The sequence below is a fragment of the Plecotus auritus genome (assembly GCF_963455305.1).
Source record: "Plecotus auritus genome assembly, chromosome: 9".
NCBI lineage: Eukaryota > Metazoa > Chordata > Mammalia > Chiroptera > Vespertilionidae > Plecotus > Plecotus auritus.
Genome location: NC_137783.1, coordinates 79,610,498 through 79,629,913, shown reverse-complemented (window position 1 = coordinate 79,629,913; position 19,416 = coordinate 79,610,498). Strand labels below are relative to the sequence as shown.

At 36.9% G+C, this 19,416-nt stretch overlaps 1 protein-coding gene across 6 annotated transcripts in view; it reads right to left on the bottom strand.

Annotated features, from left to right (window-relative positions):
- The window catches only part of GRIA4 (glutamate ionotropic receptor AMPA type subunit 4), a 430,608-nt gene that overhangs the window by 3,659 nt on the left and 407,533 nt on the right, over positions 1 to 19,416 (bottom strand). For 4 of the 6 annotated variants that reach the window (XM_080641389.1, XM_080641386.1, XM_080641387.1 and 1 more), the window contains 2 exons: positions 5,867 to 5,981; positions 3,486 to 3,620 (listed from right to left, as the gene is read on the bottom strand). In XM_080641389.1, the coding sequence (XP_080497515.1) occupies positions 3,486 to 3,620; positions 5,867 to 5,981 (250 nt within the window). Of the gene's footprint in view, positions 1 to 3,372; positions 3,621 to 5,866; positions 5,982 to 12,421; positions 12,537 to 19,416 lie in introns of all 6 variants that reach the window. The other 2 variants (XM_080641388.1, XM_080641385.1) reach the window with 2 other exon arrangements.

The window sequence follows — 19,416 nt, the reverse complement described above, 5'->3', positions numbered from 1 at the left end:
ACCCTAGTCATCATTAAATTAAAACAAACCAAGACCAAAGTCTGAATTTGCTTCTTCAAATTCCCTTTCAACATTTAATATTTAGAAAAATAGATAATTATTTTTTAAAAATTAGCAGTTTAGTTTTGTTTTAATTTTTTGAAAAAGAAATACTAATATACAATTAATAAAAGCAGTATGATTTAAAAAAAATATTGTTTTTATTGATTTCAGAGAGGAAGGGAGAGGGAGTGATAAAACATTGACGATGAGATAGAATCATTGATCAGCTGCCTCCTGCACACCCCACACTGGGGGTCAAGCCCACAACCAGGGCATGTACCCTGACAGGGAATCAAACTGTAAACTCCTGGTTCATAGGCCAATGCTCAACCAATGAGCATGCCGGCCGGGCAAGCAGAAGGCTTTTGAATTTTTGCAGAAGGCTTTTGCCATAAAATCTATTTTTGTTTCTTTTCCCTTCTCGTTTGCCTTTGTGAGGAAAAGAAAACATCCAAAGCAGGAAAGTTTCCACATAATTTTGAGCACTCTCTCCTTCTCTATAGATTGATTCAATCTAGTGTATTAGTTAATAAATCTTTGTCAACTCCTTAATTTCTCTTTAAATCTCAGCATTCTTAGTTCCCAGCAGCCTATGTTTGTATTTTTCAATTCTTCCATAAAAGGTCATTTCTATTCATCTTGGTGTGAACCTATTGAGGCTGCTCAAACTGAAAAATTTTCTTAAAAATTTCCATATGTTCTGTGCCTGGTTGGTTTGTTGTGACTAATGGTCATGACCTTAATTGTAAGTGTTCTCCTGGAGGTATGGTCACTTTTAAAGTTGAATCCTAACATATATTGAAGGTTTTAGATTTAGTTTCTGAGATTCTGGGAAAATATTATCTAAATTGTCAAGTATTTGCGTAATTATGGCCAATAGAGCTTTTGAAAGGAAAAAGCCATTTAATATAGAAGTGTAACAAAAGCAACTTACTTTCAAGGCTTCTCTATAAGTGTAGGTCATTTCATTTACCCCGAATTCTATTAAGTCTTTTGAAAAGTCGTATGGGTATGAATGCTTTATTTTTATATGAAATTTATTGTCTTAAAGTTCAACCCCAGCTCTAAAGGCAATTCATGTGATGAACTGCAATGACAGTTTCTAACCTAAAAACATTATTACATGTAAATTGTATGTACATAACTTGGGAATTTATATATCTTTTTAATACCTTCCCAGAACTTTGTAATAAACTGACACCCATGAGTATTTCTTTCTAGAATTTTTGTTTTGCTTTTTTTGTTAATCCTCACCCGAGGATATTTTCCCATTGATATTTAGAGAGTGTAAAGGAGGGCGAGAGACAAAAAGAGAGAAACATCCATGTGAGAGACACACACATCAATTGGTTGCCTCCCGCATGCACCCCAACCAGGCATGGGATCGAGGCTGCAACCGAGATACATGCCCTTGACTGGAATTGAACCTGGGATCCTTCAGGCCAATGCTCTATCCATAGAGCCAACACGGCTTTGGTCTAGAATTTTCTAATATTCTTTTTTCTTTGCTTTGCTTCTCTGCCTTTGGACCTCACTGATGGTTGGAATGCTTTTGCTATGCCAAAGAAAACTCAGTTTTAATAAACTGGTTATAAAATTCATCTCAGAATGAAGTCTAAATAATTGGCTCTGAAAACTTTCAAGTATTCTTTTTCCCAGTTTGAGAAAATCTATTCTCAATTCTGTAAATATTAAGATGAAAGAATTGTAACGGCCCAGACTTTGATATCATCCTAACTTGCTGTTTTGCTGTAAGAAAACGTGCTGAAAACATTCTGATCTGAGTGAATTGAGGGTTTTGTTCTTAATTCTTTTCCACAAAATTGGGCTTACCCATGTGTAGTTATATCTAGTCATTGATTTCCAGATTGTAGATAAAAGGAATTAGATATTAAGATACAAGTATTTCAATAGCTTTCATATGAATAAATAAATCTTAAAGTCAAGCACATTTACCTGGCATAATCTCAGATGTACATCGTTTTTTTTTTTTTTTTTAAATCCTCACCTGAGGATATTTTTCCATTGATTTTTAGAGAGAGTGGAAGGGAGGGGGAGAGCCAGAAAGAGAAACATGGATGTGAGAGACACATTGATTGATTGCCTCCCCCATGTGCTCTGACCAGGGCCAGGGATCGGTCTGCAACCAAGGTATGTGCCCTTGACCAGAATCGAACCCAGGACCCTTCAGTCTGCGGGCCAATGCTCTATTCACTGAGCTAAACCTGGTAGGGCTCAGATACATCTTACTATAAAAATTATATTAGGTTTTTGACATCAAGCATGGAATGTCTCTTATGGGTTTAAAGGCTCATTTATCATTTTAATCAGAATGAGCAGCCTATTCAGTTGGCTATTATATGTAATTTTAGAAAATGAGTTTTAGAAACCTGATTTTAGGAAGAGCAATAACAAAGGCTTTTAGATCTTATTTTAAAACCACTTGCAACCATTAGAGGAAAAACGTGGTGGACATTTAGATTTTTTAAAAATGATCTCCATTTCCTATATGTAAGTGGGGCTGAGCTGGCTTACTTAAAAGCAATTGAAATAAAAAATCCATAATAACTCATGACAATTTTTATCTTTTACTGTGTTCCTCCTAAGAAACACATATATTACTGATATCTTTAACGGAGAAACTGCTAAATTGCCTAAAATGTCTGCTCACCTTAGTGATATTGTGAACATAAAAGTTGAATTTCATGAAATAAACGTGGATTGTGGTCAATATCCTGATGACTCCTGCCTCAAGGTCTGGCTCAAGGACTACTGTCAGATGAGCAAACAGGTTTTACTCTTTAAAAATACAGAATATGGCTAATGTAAAACAAACTAGAATAGGAGCTAAAATTTGTTGAGCATTGACTCTCTGCCTTGGAGCTGTTACATATAATTTTTCTCAGAAAACCTTATCCGGCAGCTGTCTAAGCTTTGGTCATTTGAATTAGGTTTTATGCTTATTTTGTTAACACTTATTTTAAAAGTTGTTCCAGAGAAGATTAGCCTAGTCTATGTACAAAGAAAACCCAGATCTAATTTCCAACTTCTCTCAAATTTGGGGTAGAATATACTGTTTAGATCATTTCACAGAGCAATTCTGCTGGTTTGTTTTTGTCTTTCGGACCCTTTCAATGCAGATATCTATTGGCAACATAAAGATTCGAACAGTACATCTGCAGCCAAAGAAAACCAAACCACTTTGCACTGAAGTTTTAGAAAATATAAAGCTCTAATGAGAAGCAAGCAATACCACCACGGGACAGACAGTCACAACACTGCATTTACAGGATGCATCACCCACTCACTGTAGTAGGCCCTAAGTCCTACCCCTAAATTTTAATACTTTCGGTTCCATATACGTTGTAACCTTCTCTATAGGTTGCTAAATTCTGGGTATTCTGCGAGGAAGTTGGGTTAAAAGTCTGTGCACTCTTTGCCACCTTCATTCTCTTCGCTTCTGCCCTGGACTTGTAACAGAACTCTATCAAAGCCACCAGCATTGCCAAGCCCAGTCCGCCGACCAGAATGTAGAAGACGCCTGCTACGTTGCTCAGGCTCAAGGCACTCGTCTTGTCCTGTCGGGGGATAAACACACTTCAGTTAAGTGTGGAAATGTCACATCCGGATGGTAAAAGAACACATGAAATCCAAACAGCTAATTAGCATAAATGCTTAATTTAACCTGACATTATTTACATGTATAAATCACTGAGGTAGGTTTACAAATTTAAAAATAAAGCTTATAGCTCTCAGAAGTGAAATTATGATGATTACCAATAAACTGGATATGATTACATTCAATAAAACCTTAAACATTTTATAATTATTAACTATGAAATGAAAACCACTATACTTAATCATAATAAGCATTTATATATTTGCAAAGGGTGGCAGAAGTGGGCTTATTATTAAGTTTGAGAATGACATGTTTAAAATACAGTTACATGGAAAGGGGTTTTGGTTTTCCTGCCATTAAAACATACTTTTAATGTTTGAGATAGCTCTTGAATAAATCCTACTTCACATTTCCTAATTAAGGAACTAAGCTTTTTTTAAGCTACCAGTGTCACAATTTGTTCATCATTACTTTACAAAATATATAGAGATAATGTGCAAGGGTACACATTATTTGTTTTTTTCAGTCACATCTGTGGGAAATCTTATGGAAAGTATCACTTTTACATTCTATCTACTATTTAGGAATAATTATATATTTGTATACATATCAGGTGACTTTTTGAAAAGATAACTTTTTAAAAATACACAAATTACTATGGTCAATTGAGAGAGAAATTATGTATGGACAAACTGATATTACTATTTTTATTGATTTAAAAATGATTCCATTTCCACTTAAAAATGCTTCATCAATTACTATTTTAGACATATTATTCTCCAGAGCCTTAGTATACATAAATTCAGATATAGTCAAGCATATGCTTGAAAGATATTAAAATTATAACAAGAATTCAGAACTTTTTCATAAATTGTAAATATGCATATTATACATAACATTAATTGAAACGTATTTGGGTAAACTATTTGAAGGACACCCTCTGGCCATCATCTTCTTGGCAGTATGTTTTGTGCAAAATGTGATTTAGACACTTAAATCATTTTATTAAGGACGTGGTTTAATTCCAAAGATGTACTATATACACTGTCTACTTAGCCATGATATCAACTGATTGAACCAAAAGTTTAGGGTAACTTCGTTTTTACAAAAATCACTCAAGTATTTATGCTTGGCATGGGATTTGGGATAACTATTTCTTTATTGGCCAAGTTTATCTCATTCCACTCTGGTTTAAAGACAGACAAAAGCGATTAAAACATAGGGATAAGCCCTAGAAAGGGATCAATTAACATCACTTTGTCACTGTTAAATTGATTGAGGCTCTCCTTTCTAAGCTGGTCACTTGTTTAGACTTAGAATTCTCTATCATTTATTATCTATCTGTCATCTATTTTTTTCTTTCTAAAAGGAGATATAGAAAAATAATAGAAGATTCTCTAAGAATCATCGACTATGGCTTTCAGACACTGTTACTACATTCTATTAATTTGTTCAGTATTTAGATTCACTGATAGGTTGTTACATTTTTTCCTCTTTGGAATTAAAATACAAATGTTTTTAACACTATTTCCAACAGAATCAAGTTTATAGGTTCCTGCAATATTTTAAAAGGAATTCATGAACAACAGATCTTAGAACTTGAGGCTATCATCCATAAACATTGATTTATTTAAACCATTTTGATAGAATAGAATTAAAAGGTTCACTCTGTTGATCTGTCAGCACAAAAATATAAAAGGGCCTCTTCAAACTAAAGTGGAATGGTTGGCAATATAGTCACAAAAGACTGAACTTCTGAATAAGATATAGTTAATATTTAAAATCTTTTTTTCTGAATGACTACTGATTAATTTCCCATTTTTTGTTTTGGGAATACATCTCTTCTTGAAAGAATATATTTCATGGTCTTTGCCTCCAAAACAATAAAAAAATCTTAAACCTCAAAAGCATTACTTTTATTAGTGGTACGTAAGCTTGAGAATAATATAAGGAATGTTTAATATTTTATGTATTTTTGTAGGTAATTTAAATTTACTTAAAAGCCTTAGTATTGGGGAGCAGGTTGCAATTTTCTAAAAAGACTGTCCCTGAGGCTGAAATTTATGACATTAACTTCGAATTTAGGCAGTTGTAGAGAGACATGTTTAGTTGTTAGTGTGTCCATACGCTTTTTTATTTTTTGACAATTGCTCCCGTTTACTGCTTTGTGAACACAAGAGGAGGCCCCGAACTGCAGCGACTGACCTTGCTTCCAGAGTCCTTGGGTCCACATTCACCTTTATCGTACCACCATTTGTTTTTCAGCTTGTCTAAGACGCCTGCCTCACTGAGTTTCAAAACGGCAAGGTTTACAGGAGTTCTTCACGTGGAAAATAACATAAATAACATTATATATGTTATTTTATGTTATTCAAGTAAAACTACATTAGAATCGCATGGCAAAGTGACAGAGCAGAGGCCACAGTAGACGCTATGTCTTGTACCGTAGGCCCAGGTTTAGAATCAGACATAAAACTGGGGCCTGCTCCATCGCTTTAGGTAACAGGCACATACTGCTAGGGAGGATTTTTAAATAAAATGTATGCAATTACTGTGAATCCAAAACTATTGGCCTGGGTTGGGTTTCTTGAGCATTTATAATTTCCCCACATGGCTATGGGAGTCATTCAAAATTCAGAGCTCCTTGTTGTCTCTTTCCAAAATGAATGGAAGTGGCTGCAGGTGACAGGCAGACTTACATAGAAGCTAGCTAGGACTGGTTTCATCTCTCACATGCATATGATCAGCTAGAGGGATTTTAGTTTATGCTGTGGAAGGAGGTCTACAGTGTCCATTATTAAATGGAGTCCTCCATCTCTCATCCAGGACCGAACTGAAAGAGGTAGGTGATTCAAATGTTACTAGGGCCACCTCATGCAGGTCCTTATAAACACAAATATGTGAGTCATTATTGTAAAGTGCAAGCCTATGCTGATGTTTTCCTTCTGAACTTTCGTATTTGTCTTACATAGCATCACCAGAAGCAATTTTCATCCATGTTGTGTCTACCACATTAATTTACTTTAAGTACAAAGGGAAGTGACTATAGCATACTTTATTAATTCTTACCAATAAATCCCTGATAGATTAGGGATAAGTAAGATTTTGATCAATAAACTAACTCCCTGGACTGTAAAATCCCATTTTTCTTTTCTACTATCTCAGAGTCCTTCAATACTAAATGTTTTAAAAGGAGTCTCAAGGAGGAAAGGGTCAGTAGTCAGTCATCACCAGTGTTGCAAGGAAGCTAAGAATTCTTTCAGTTTTCATTCCCATGTTATCCTCTGTGTATACAAAATAAAGGGCAAGAAGATGGATGGGAAGCAGTAACTCCTAGCATCTTTTGTTGTTATTGTTTGTGTGTGTGTGTGTGTGTTTGTTTTTTTCACTTTTATAAACATTCAGAGAGAGACTTGTATTCTTCTTGACATTTCTAAGGCTGCCACAATCATTTTGTCTGGCCATATCTTCTAGTGCCTCTCTCCGAGGAAATGTTGAGTGCATAGAGACACACAGCCTGCATTTCTCTGGTTATCAGTAGATGAATTCCATAAACCTATCTACAAAACTAGGTAGTTTATTTATAATGATAATGATAGCTAAACATTTGCGGAGGATTGGAGTACTTGCTGTGTACCAGGCATTGTTAAAAGCATTTTACATACCTAATTACTATTATCATCTGCATTTTACAAATGAGGAACCAAGGCACAGAGAGGTTAACTCCTCTATTCACACAACTAGGAAGCAGGGGAATCAGGATTTGTAATAGTCTGACTTCATAGCTATGCAATTAAAAGCATTAACAATGGAAGACTCAGGAAATGGGGTTTCTGGTTAATCGAGTATTCTGGTTAACAGTTAAACTAAAACTCATTTATTTTGTACTATTGGTTCTCAAAAATGTTTCTAAAATATGTTTTTCTTTTTGTTTATCTAATTTCTGAATACAATTTAATTTTCGCATGAATGTTATAAGATCTTACAAGGTTCATTGTTCCATTTAAGAAGTAATATGCACTTGCCACCTTCCTAGAATATTGTTTTTTGAACTAAAATATAAGCATGATTTAACACTTTCTACTAAAAGCTGAATTTGGGGTGAGGAGGGATGAGGTGGGGTGAGGGTTATGGTTATCTGGGTTGCTTGGTAATTCAGCCCCAACCTAGGGGCTATCTATACAACCTCCTCCTCCCCTCCACACTTTCCCCTCACTTCTCTTGATGAAGCAACCAGTATAAAACCACATGTCAGGTTGGTTGGTGAATGGTGAACTTGAAAACAAAAGCCACATTTCATTCATCTGTGTAAAACAGTATTTACCAGGATATCCACTGAGAGTAAGTGCTCTATAAAGTGGCTGCATTCAAATTATTTTGAATTGAAAACAAGCTTTTTCATTTAGTTGATACTATAAGAGGTTTGAGATTCCCAGGCCAGCTTGCCAAAGCCTTTTGAAACCTGCGTAGGTACATTATAGTACCATATATTACACTTCTTAAATAGGGTACAATGGGAGGAGGGGGACAATGCTGAAAAGAGAAAGAAAATGAACAGTTTCCAAATTTCTTCTAGAAGGGAAGGTTGAAGGCAAAATTGAGGATTAGATAAAGACTGCCTTTGGCCATCTCTCTCCCTTCTTAAAGTCCTAATTTTTCCTACCCCTTTCATTTTCCCCTTGCCTCTTTGTCCCTTCTGCTACTCACTTGAGTAGTCTTATTTTAGAAGTAAGATTGGGATTTTGAATATAAGATACTTACTATTAATCAAACTTAACAGTCAACTGGTGGAATGTAAGGAACTTAGCAAGTAATTCATAACACGGATATCCCTTCTCCAATGGTTAGCTTCCCTTAGTGGTTTTTGTTTACCACAACCTTCCCCACCTATTTATGAATTCATGTTTTCTATAATAATCCCTTTATTCTTGCATTGGTTTCCATGTCTGTGGTGAAGGGAAGTAGGCCATTTATAAGTATAAAATATTTTAAAGTCAGGAATGGGCTGTATTTTTCAAAGGGCTAAATTAAAAACTGGGTATTATGTGATCTAATATAATTCCTGAAGGACACAATATTGGTTATGTTTACAAAATAATTTTTAAATGAACATCCTCATCCATGAGTGTGCCTATTTTGATATACATAGAAGGAAAGTAAAGTGTAAAATGGAAAAAATCAATAGTTTTAGTGAATGATTACAGGCATTTTCCAAATTTTCCATCTAGAACCAGGATTAAATAACCACTAAGAATTGGCATAAACTTCTGCATATGGTTTGTGCTCAGGCTAAACCACACCAGATTAATCAAAGGGGGAAATGAGTTTTAGACATTGCAAAGATATTCTTAAATTGGTCCCCTGTTATTTTATTCACAAGATGAGTATGCCTGCTCAGAACTTCATGCTCTGGGAATGTCTAGCAGCTAAATGGTGATGCTAATTATTTTGCAGCCATGGGATGTGATTAGAAGTGGCCACAGTGACTAATAGTTCAGTTGTTGGTTATATTAAATCGTAAGTTCCTCGAAGGAAAAAAAACAAACAGTGGGTAATTCTCTTTCCCCCCACAGGTACGGGTTCCATGACCCAGTTAAATTAGAGGTTTCATAATTTTCTGCTGACTAGAAGTCTGGACATATTCTACCTGGTTGCAATCCTCAATTGTCTCTTCCTGGGAACCTATTCATGTGTGGGACAGCTTCCCATGGTTCCCTCTTAGTTTTCTCCTACCAAGATTCGGTATTGGAAAGATAACACCGATTTCCGAGTGCTTGGGCTGAGTCCTTGAGTGTGAGTTTTCCCTACAGTATTTCATTGGCTCCTCTGCTTGGATTTACACTCAGCAAAGGCTCCGGATCTACCTTCAGTCTCCAAGTCAGCACTTTTGCTCCTTATTTTACCACTTTTGAGGAAGACCAGGCTAAATGGGAGGCGCAAGGTAAGTCTAAAAAGAAAATCAGTCACCTGAAGAAGGTACAAAACAAAAATGAAAAAGCAACAACTGCTCTTAGTAATTTACTTACAACTAAGGGAGGTCAAGCAGACATATAAATATCACTTTTTATTACAAATTCAGAGTTGGGCATTACTAACATTTAGATTGCAATCACCTATTCTCTTGATGATAAATATGTCAATATACAACCTACTAGGAATGTTTTTTAGTTTGAAAACAAAATTCCTGAAGGAAAATAGAACATAATGCAATGTCCTTTTGGGGGAACATTTTAGGTTAATTTTTCTTTTCTTTTTTTTTAATATTTTACAGAGAGGAAGGGAGAGGAATAGAGAGTTAGAAACATCGATGAGGGAGAAACATCGATCAGCTGCCTCCTGCACACCTCCTACTGGGGATGTGCCCGCAACCAAGGTACATGCCCTTGACCGGAATCGAACCCGGGACCCTTCAGTCCACAGGCCGACACTCTATCCACTGAGCCAAACCGGTTTCGGCATTAGGTTAATTTTTCATAACAATTTAGAAAATTACTTGTTAAGATTTGAAATAATGTTTTACAATATCACTTTGTAGTTCATGTTTATTGAAAATAATGTACTGAATACCTATGAGAACAAGCAGTTTGATTTTTGAAAATTACAAGGTTAGATTCAGATTTATTTCTTTGTACAACAAATATTTACTTTGTGTCCATTATGTACCAAACAATGTGTTGGATGCAAACAGATTAAAATCCAACTGAGTTGTCCAACCTTGTTTAAATAAATTAAAATGATTTTGTTACATAGATTTTTTTATTATGTGTAAATTTCTGGTTCTGCTTGCTTATTTAATTTTCTTCTGTAAAGAGTTTAATGTACACTAAAATAGGACTTCATTCTTTTTTTTTGGAAAATTTTATTTGATAAGCAGTGTTACACTTCTTTTCTATTTGTGATAAAAAATAAATTTTGCAAATAAAATTTCTCTAATGGAATAGAATATGATTGTTTTTATTTTCTTTGGAGCTCTGAGAGCATACTTTTATACATTTCTAATTTGCAAGAAGGAATAGTAGATTATTAGTGTAAACTGGAATAATTCTCTCTCTCTGTGTGTCCCAAAAAATGTATACACACTTTGATTAATTATAAAGGCAGTGTTTATTAAAATACATTTCATTTTCAAAATGTAATAGAATCTAGAAAGTATGTATACATTTTTTGGGGACACCATACATCTATATGTACATATATATTGTATGGAAACTGTCAGAACATCCTATGCAAGTTAGGGCTCCAAAAAGCAAAAAGAATTAATATTCCTTAAGAAAACATATGGTTGGTGCCACAGATGGAGGTGCCCTAAATACTCTCTCTGGCCTTTCTCTGCTCTGTTCTCCAGGAACTCAGATTCTCTCTAGGGATAAGGAGATGGATGGCCTTGGATCCACACAATTCTGTTGTTTCTCTCTCTTTCATGCCTCCCTCTGTGGCCAGAATAATCATATGGTAACCTGCAGAAGGGCTGGTTATTAGATGGGGATATACAAGTGAGCTGGATTTGAAAGGCTCTTCAGATTGGGAGTGAGGGGCAAGTTTGTGGCATTGAAAGAGGGTGAAGTTATCAGCCATCTGACAGATACTCACTAAAAACAGCATCTTTTTGTGGGTTGAGTGGCTGAGTGAGAGAATTTAGGGTCCAATTAGGAACCTGAAGAGAAGCAGGACTTCTTATTTTGGGCAATTTTCTAGATTTTAAAAGGCAGGAAAGACTGTATACTTCTAAAATTTCAATATTCTTATATACCCAGTGTAGGTATGTAAGAAAAGAAAATTCAGTCAGAAGAGTCCCATCTCTAGACTGTTTTCTTTAAGTCTATACATAGTGAAGAAGGGTTCTGGGACACTAAGTAGTATATTCTGTTAATTGTGTACCTATTTTTTTCTTTAGACACTGTTTAGAAATTTAATAAAACATTATTTTATGAAGCTGGACATATGCCATGGAGGCAGGGAAAATAAGCTGAACTGGTCTTGTGTGTAGAGCAGCCGTGGGCAAACTACGGCCCGCGGGCCGGATCCGGCCCGTTCGGCTGTTCTATCTGGCCCGCGGAGCCGAAAGAGCGGAGGATTCTCTTGCTCTCCCCTCCGCTCCTTTACTTTGAATTTATATTAGTTCACACAAACACTCCATCCATGCTTTTGTTCTGGCCCTCCGGTCCAGTTTAAGAACCCATTGTGGCCCTCGAGTCAAAAAGTTTGCCCACCCCTGATAGAGTCTGTTCATTTTGTAGTTTGATCCATTTATGGGAAGCCAAAAATTTCTGGTTCACATGATTATCTTTGATTTATCATTTAACGTATTATTTATTGGAAGCCTGTGGGGTTTAGACAGAGAAATGATTTTCTGGTAAGTACATAGATCTAGGTGGAGTTACTGCTGTTACTTAAAAACATTGCTTAGAATTTCTGGTGAACAAGAAAGATATACTCTCTTCTCTTTGCCAAATCATTCTTTCAAAAACCAGCATCCCCTCCTGCCTTCCAAAACCGTGGTGTATAGAACTATAATATTTGATCCCAACTGCTTCAGAGCCAGAGATTTTTAGTGACTATTTTAATTAGGTTTGTTAGTGTGTTCCCACATTGATAACATTTGCAAATATTTTTGCTTTGACAGTAATTGCATACTTAAGTTGTGAAGGGACTTGACTAGCAATTCTGATCGTATTAGAAGATCCGTACTGCGAGTCTCCCAGCAGATGCACCTATTACTTTACATACTGTTTACCCGCTTTTGGTGACATTGAGGCTAACCTTGGAGTCACCTCCCCCGCTGCCACATTCTCCTTTGTCGTACCACCATTTGTTTTTCAATTTGTCCAAGAGGCCTTGTTCATTCAGTTTTAAAACTGCGAGGTTAACAGCATTTCTTGAAACGATAAAACATATTTTGTAAGAAACTGCACAGCTGTTAAGATGTTAGAAGGAATGAGGACTTAAGCTCTTTTATAAGCTTCTCCCAGACGCTAAATAAACCTCTCATTTTGCCATCCTGCAGCCCCTTCCATCAGTTCAAACCAAAGGCAATTGTAACTACTTGCAAACTGTATTAAACATGTGATATTTAGCGCTGTTCACTTTCACAGTTCATTTATTGTCAAATAACCGACATCATCATCAACCAGTTATGGATTGCTTTTCAAAACAGTAATAACTTGAATTTACTAGTAATTGAGAAAGAATTGTGTCTTGAATTCCTTTGCAGAGAATGTCAATGATCTAAAAGAGACTGGAATGAAAATTCATTTCCAGAAGGAAAAGCATAATGAAATAAACAAATCAACAAATAGCCACTAATTTTTGTGCACTGATTTCCTGACAACAGAGTATGACTTGTTATTCCTCTTTTATCTGTGGGAGTTTGGTTTGTTTGCTTGATTTAGCCGGTCTCAGAATCTAGGATTTCCATGTTTGGTTCAGTTTTGGGGCTGGAAATCAAGAGAAAGGTAATAGCAGCTTTTAGTGAAAAAGCTGTTATATTTGAATCTTGTATTGATTCTTTTTTTTTTAAATCTTATATTGATTCTTAGAGGCATTGGATGCTCTTTAGAAATTCAAATCACAAAGCCAATTTGACTGTTTAAATTAAGTTGTTAAACTCTAAAGGTCATGCTGCATATGATGTGGACTTGGACAAAACACACCACTCTGCATTAGATTTTCTCCATGTTAATCTCTGCAGGGGAATAGAGGTAGCATATCCTAATTACTCTCTAAGAGGATTTCTGAAAAAGTTTCATAGGCTCTTGCTTCCATGCATTTAGTTCCTTTCTTGCTTTCAAGTTACAGTTTCTAAATAAGCTCTCTCTTTCAAGAGGTTTTCCCAGCCTTTAATGTAATTTCTGTTAAATCTAGAGAATGGCTTCAATACTGAGAGAATTTGGGTATAGTTTGTGCTATGCTATTTGATAAATACTGAGTTTGGTGATCACAACACCAAATGAATTAATAAATAAAACCAAACAATCCCATATTAATGAGTAGCACTTGAAACTGATCATTCAGTTGACAAAAAGTGTTGCTTATTTCACTACTAATTGGCCTATTAAAGTGTTTGTTCTCTTTAAATGTGTTTGTAATATTTCAGGTAATTGATGCTCACTTTCCATGATGTTCATGTTATGATGGTGTGATCCACCTGGAGAGCAAACATTTCCCCGAGTAAACCACACCTTGAGAGTGTTAACTGTTTTTAAGGGTTAGACTGCCATTTACTAAATGTGAATTAAATAATTAGCTTTCTCACATTCTCAAGTAAGTGCCACATTAGTGGTGTAAAATAATTAATATACTTCTGAAAGTAAACAATATCAGGTTTTTAGTTTAATCACCAAAAGGACCAGACTGAAATGTAGGCTGAATATTCAATTATGATAGAGACATCCGTTTTGTTTTTAAAATGCTGCAAATAAGTTGTTTTATTTTGTGTCCACAAGAAACTAAATTTGTCTTTCAATGATTTAAACCTAACTGCTATTTTTTAGGAGAAAATGGTTTTTATGATCCACCTTTTTTAGCCTTAAATATTCATATTAGATTAAAAAATAAATAAAGTGACATCCCAATTATTTTATGTGTTGGTTTAGACCATTTCTTTGATAAACTAAAATCATTTCATGAGAGGGTTATTTAACAGGGTTATTAGCCATATCCAAAGACAGTTTCACAGCACAATAGAAAACAAACAAACAAACAAACAAACAAACAAACAAAAAAGAACAAAATAAAGGAATGGATAAGGAAAAAAAGCTTTACATTAAGAAAATTATTTGGAATAAGCTTCCTACAAAATTATTCTAAGAATTGTATTTCTTATGTCATCTAATAGGCCATGTAAAAACAGTTTAGTTTCACACTGCTATCCACATATGTGTGTAAATGTATCTATAGTTGTTTAATATAATATACTTGACCAATAAATAACTCACTGCCCAGCTCACAATTCTTTCACATGTTTTCCTTCCAGAAACATGTGGTCCCTCAATAAAGTCCACTTTATCCTACCAAATGTAAAATTACTTTTTCTTTAGTGGTGAATGGAAGGCATTTGGTAATTAATATTTGGAGATAGTCTTCAGGGTTTCAAGATTTCCCTGCTTGTTAAAACTGCCTGTTTTCTACAATTTTCTTTATACAGGTTAGGTCTTAACAGCCTCTTAAAATTGCTATTAAACTGCAGCATAAACCACATATGTAAGCATCATTTGAACATGTGTTCTATTTTATGGAATGCATTGCTTTGACATGTTATTAATGATAAGAATCAGCAAATGACTTTAAAATATATATAAAGTTCTTTCACTCAGTTTGCTAGTATAAATTTTAAAAAGTATTCTTTACCCAAGCAAAAAGGAACAGGAACTCTGAAGGAGTAATTATCAGCAAGATTAAGGCAGCTATAAGGGGTCAGGTAAATGAGGGACATAGAAGGTAGATCCTTGCAGAACATTTTCTCATTCGGTTGGAATCTCTTTCATGCATTTCAGACATAGTTTTCAGAAACATATTGATAAGAAGAGAAGAAGTTCTCCTCAAAAGCATCAGAGAAGCTGTAATAGTGATCTGCTAAGCTGATAAGAGGTAAAAGAAAAATATTATGGGTTCTTTCTCACATTAATTATTCCTTTTATTCTATTAAATCCAGCATTTCCAGAGTAAAATCAATTGAAACATATTCTTTTCAATTAATATTTGAAGAGAGGAAGAAACAAGTGACCACATTATTGCTGGATGTTTAGACCACATTTAAGAGGCCAGTTGTATTGACAATGACTTCCTATATAATAAAAGTCTAGGTGGTGTCATGCACGACGTCATCACAAGATGCCGCCACAAGATGGCCACCACAAGATGGGTGCCCTCATGTCATCACAAGATGGCCACCACAAGATGGCTGTCACAGATGGCCGGCAAGGGAGGGCAGTTGTGGGCTACCAGGCTGGCAAGGGAGGGCAGTTGGGGGCAAGATCAGGCCAGCAGGGTAGGGCAGTTGGGGGTGAGATCAGGCCAACAGGGGAGAGCAGTTGGGGGTGACCAGGCCAGCAGGGGAGGGCAGTTGGGGGTGACCGGGCCTGCAGGGGAGGGCAGTTGGGGGTGATCAGGCTGGCAGGGGAGGGCAGTTGGGGGCAATCAGGCAGGCAGGCAGGTGAGTGGTTAGGAGCCAGCAGTCCCGGATTGTAAGAGGGATGACCCACTACTGGTTTAGGCCCGATCCCTATGGGTCTAAACCAGCAGTTGGCATCCCTCAAGGGGTCCCAGATTGGAGAGGGTGCAGGCCAGGCTGAGGGACACCATCCCCCACCCCCCAATTTTGTGCACCAGGCCTCTAGTATAGACCCAGGTCACTTATTTGCCTTTGTCTTTTATGCCTTAGGACAGTGGTTGGCAAACTCATTAGTCAACAGAGCCAAATAGCAACAGTACAACGACTGAAATTTCTTTTGAGAGCCAAATTTTTTAAACTTAAACTTCTTCTAATGCCACTTCTTCAAAATAGACTGGCCCAGGCTGTGGTATTTTTGTGGAAGAGCCACACTCAAGGGGCCAAAGAGCAGCATGTGGCTCGTGAGCCGCAGTTTGCCGACCAATGCCTTAGGAGAATTCTATGTTAAAAATCAACAACCCTATTTAACTTTTCCCATAGTTCTGAGGTGATGGAGAACTTGATTCAGGGGTGGAAAGAAAATGCTCACTTGGACAAATTCTAGGCCTCTGGAAAACTTTGAAGGATTTTTATTCCTAAAATTTCCTTCAATTGAATTTGGGATTATTAAAATCCACTAGTGGCCCGGTGCACAAAGTTCATGCACATTAAAAGGGGATTAATTAGAGGGAATAATTTAATATTGCTATTTGTCCTTTCTCTATAATAGAAGTGTCAGAGATGAAAGAAAATTATTAACATGTATATGAAAACCTTCCTCCTGTCAGAGTCTGGGGCGCACCATGGGACTCAGAGTCAAGTCCCCACCCACCCACATGCACCTCAAAATCGTGTGAGACCCAGACCTGGCCGCCTCCACCCCATTGGGCTAGATCCAGTCCCGGCCAGTTCCACCCTTGTCAAGCCCCGCCAGGCAGAAGGCATAGCCTCATGTCCCCTGGCCCGGTGCCAGGACAGGGGGCGTGGCCTGAGTTCCCCCAGCCCAGACTGGGGCAGGAGGCATGCCTTGAGGTCCCCCATCAAGCCCTGCCAGGTGGGGGGGTGCAGGCTCAGGACCCCAGCCCAGCACCGGGAGGGGGGCGCAGCCTCAGGTCCCCCATCAAGCCCTGCTGGGTGGGGGGTGCGGCCTGAGTTCCCCCAACCCAGCACTGGTGGTGCACCTTGAGGTCCCTGTCAAGCCCCCGTTGGGTTGGGGGCACTGCCTGAGGTCCCCTGTCAAGCCCAGCCAGGCAGGGGGGGCACAGCCTCAGGTCCCCTGGCTGGTGCTGGGGTGGGGGCACAGCCTGAAGTCCCCTGTCAAGCCCCACCTGGTGGGGGGCATGGCCTGAGGTCCCCTAGCCCAGCACCAGGTTGGGAAGCACACCTTGAGGTCCCCCGTCAAGCCCCACCAGGTGGGGGGCATGGCCTCAGGTCCCCTGGCCTGGCGTCAGGATGCGGCCTTAGGTCCCCTGTCAAGCCCCATGGGGACGGGAGAGGGCATAGCCTCAGGTCCCTGCTGATTGCTCGTTAAGGCTCCTTATGGGAACTTGGCCTCAGCTGTGGGTGCAGCCATCTTTGTGATGGAGTGATGGTCAATTTGCATATTCCCTCTTTATTAAATAGGATACCTCATTGGAACCCATTTTTGTTACTAAGAATCTTATTGAAATATCAACTACTAATATAACGGAAGTTTTGGGATGGGACCTAACAGATCTAACTTTTTCATTTATTGATTTCGAGTAAATTAATTAGTGCAAAGTAAGATATTCTTATTACAGGCATGCTCAATTCAGGCTAAAATATTTACCTCTTACTCTCTACCTTTTCATAGTAACTTAATGCTGAAGTCTATAGATGTGATCATGCTTTTATGCTTACTTTAGGCCTTAATTGCCGTAAACCAATTCCAGCATGTAATAATTACAAAAATTCCGTCAAAAGGTTGATGGGACAGCTGTAGGCTATTCCCCAAACTGACAATGCTTCTGTAAACCCTTTGAAACCTTACCCTTTGAAGTGTATGTCTCCACCTTGCCTTAGGACAAATTGTGTTAATAAAAGCAGGGTTCTAGACAAGGAAGTAGTCTTCATTTCCTTTAGCTGAAGATCCTCTGACCCTCAATGCCTTTTAAAATTACCTTTCGTCCTGGGACTCCTTGAATCTACGCATCAGCCCCTTTCTCCAGATTTTTGAACCCTTTGTAAGGCTGGGACAAGTACCCCGGCACTTAATCATTATATTTACTTCTAGAACATATTTATTAGAGTGTAATTTTTTTATTGGTGAGGTTTTAAAGTTTACACTTGATAAAATGTCTATAGAAGTAGATAGAAAGCATTTTAAAAGTTTAAGTTTGGTAAAGTATTTTTATGATTGCCAGGACTTGTGAATATATTATTGTAAAGGACTGATATAAAAGCCCTAGGTTTAATGTCTGCACACAGAATATGTAGGGCATATCTAGTTTGTAGAATAAATGATTTGCAATATTATATTGAATCTGGTTAAAACAAATTAAGTTACATTTTACTTAACAATATTAACATTTCATTGCTGGTAAGGATGTCAATAATGCATGGACCTAATCCAGTTTAGCTGTTTAAACTACTGTATAATTTTGCTAGTGCTTTTTTAGCCTTATAAGAAAGAATCCATTAGTTAAATAAACATGAGAAAGTCCCCTCAGTTTTAGGCCTGTGATGTCCTAATTGGAGTGTTCTTTTCATACTAAACTCTCTATAACATTTAAATATCAGGTATTAAAATATCCAGAATATTTCCCTGAATGATGCTAAATTTTCTTTCATAGTCCCCAATGAATCTTAATATATTTTTAAATACTTAAAATTTGTGTGAATAACAAGAAATTGTGTAAAAAAAAAAGGAGATCCTTTAAAATCAGCAAAGAACATTGGTAGATAATTCACACAAGAAGAAATACAAATCATATAAAAATAATCCAACCTTACTTGGAATTTAATTAATGTAAATTAAAACAATGAAAACTCATTTTCTTTTTGCCATTCATGTTGGAAAAGATAAAAGTAAAGATGATGTTCAATATAATCAATAATATAATAAGATGGGTGTCTTCCAATTAAAATTGGAAAGAAATAATATGACCTTATGCAATAAAAGATTAAAAACAGTTCTTATCCTTGATATTCATTGATAATAATTCTCCTTTGAGGAATTATTCCTAAAAAAATAGTCAATGATGTTGTTAAAGTAACATATGCATTGTACATTTACCTGGCAAAACATTGCAAACAATTGACATGCCCAACAGAAGGGGAGAATTAATTAGATTTTGGTGCATAACACTGGTCCTCAATCTTGAAATGAGTATTAGAACCAGTTATTACAAATACAGATGCTCAGGCCTAACCACACTCAATGAAATTCTTCTGAGTTGGGAGCTGTGTTTCTACATTTTTACAGAGCTCCCCAGGTGGTAGTATTTATGAGCACCAATGATCCTTATAACTGAATGTTATACAACAGTGGTCGGCAAACCGTGGCTCGTGAGCCACATGAGGCTCTTTGGCCCCTTGAGTGTGGCTCTTCCACAAAATACCACGGCCTGGGCAAGTCTATTTTGAA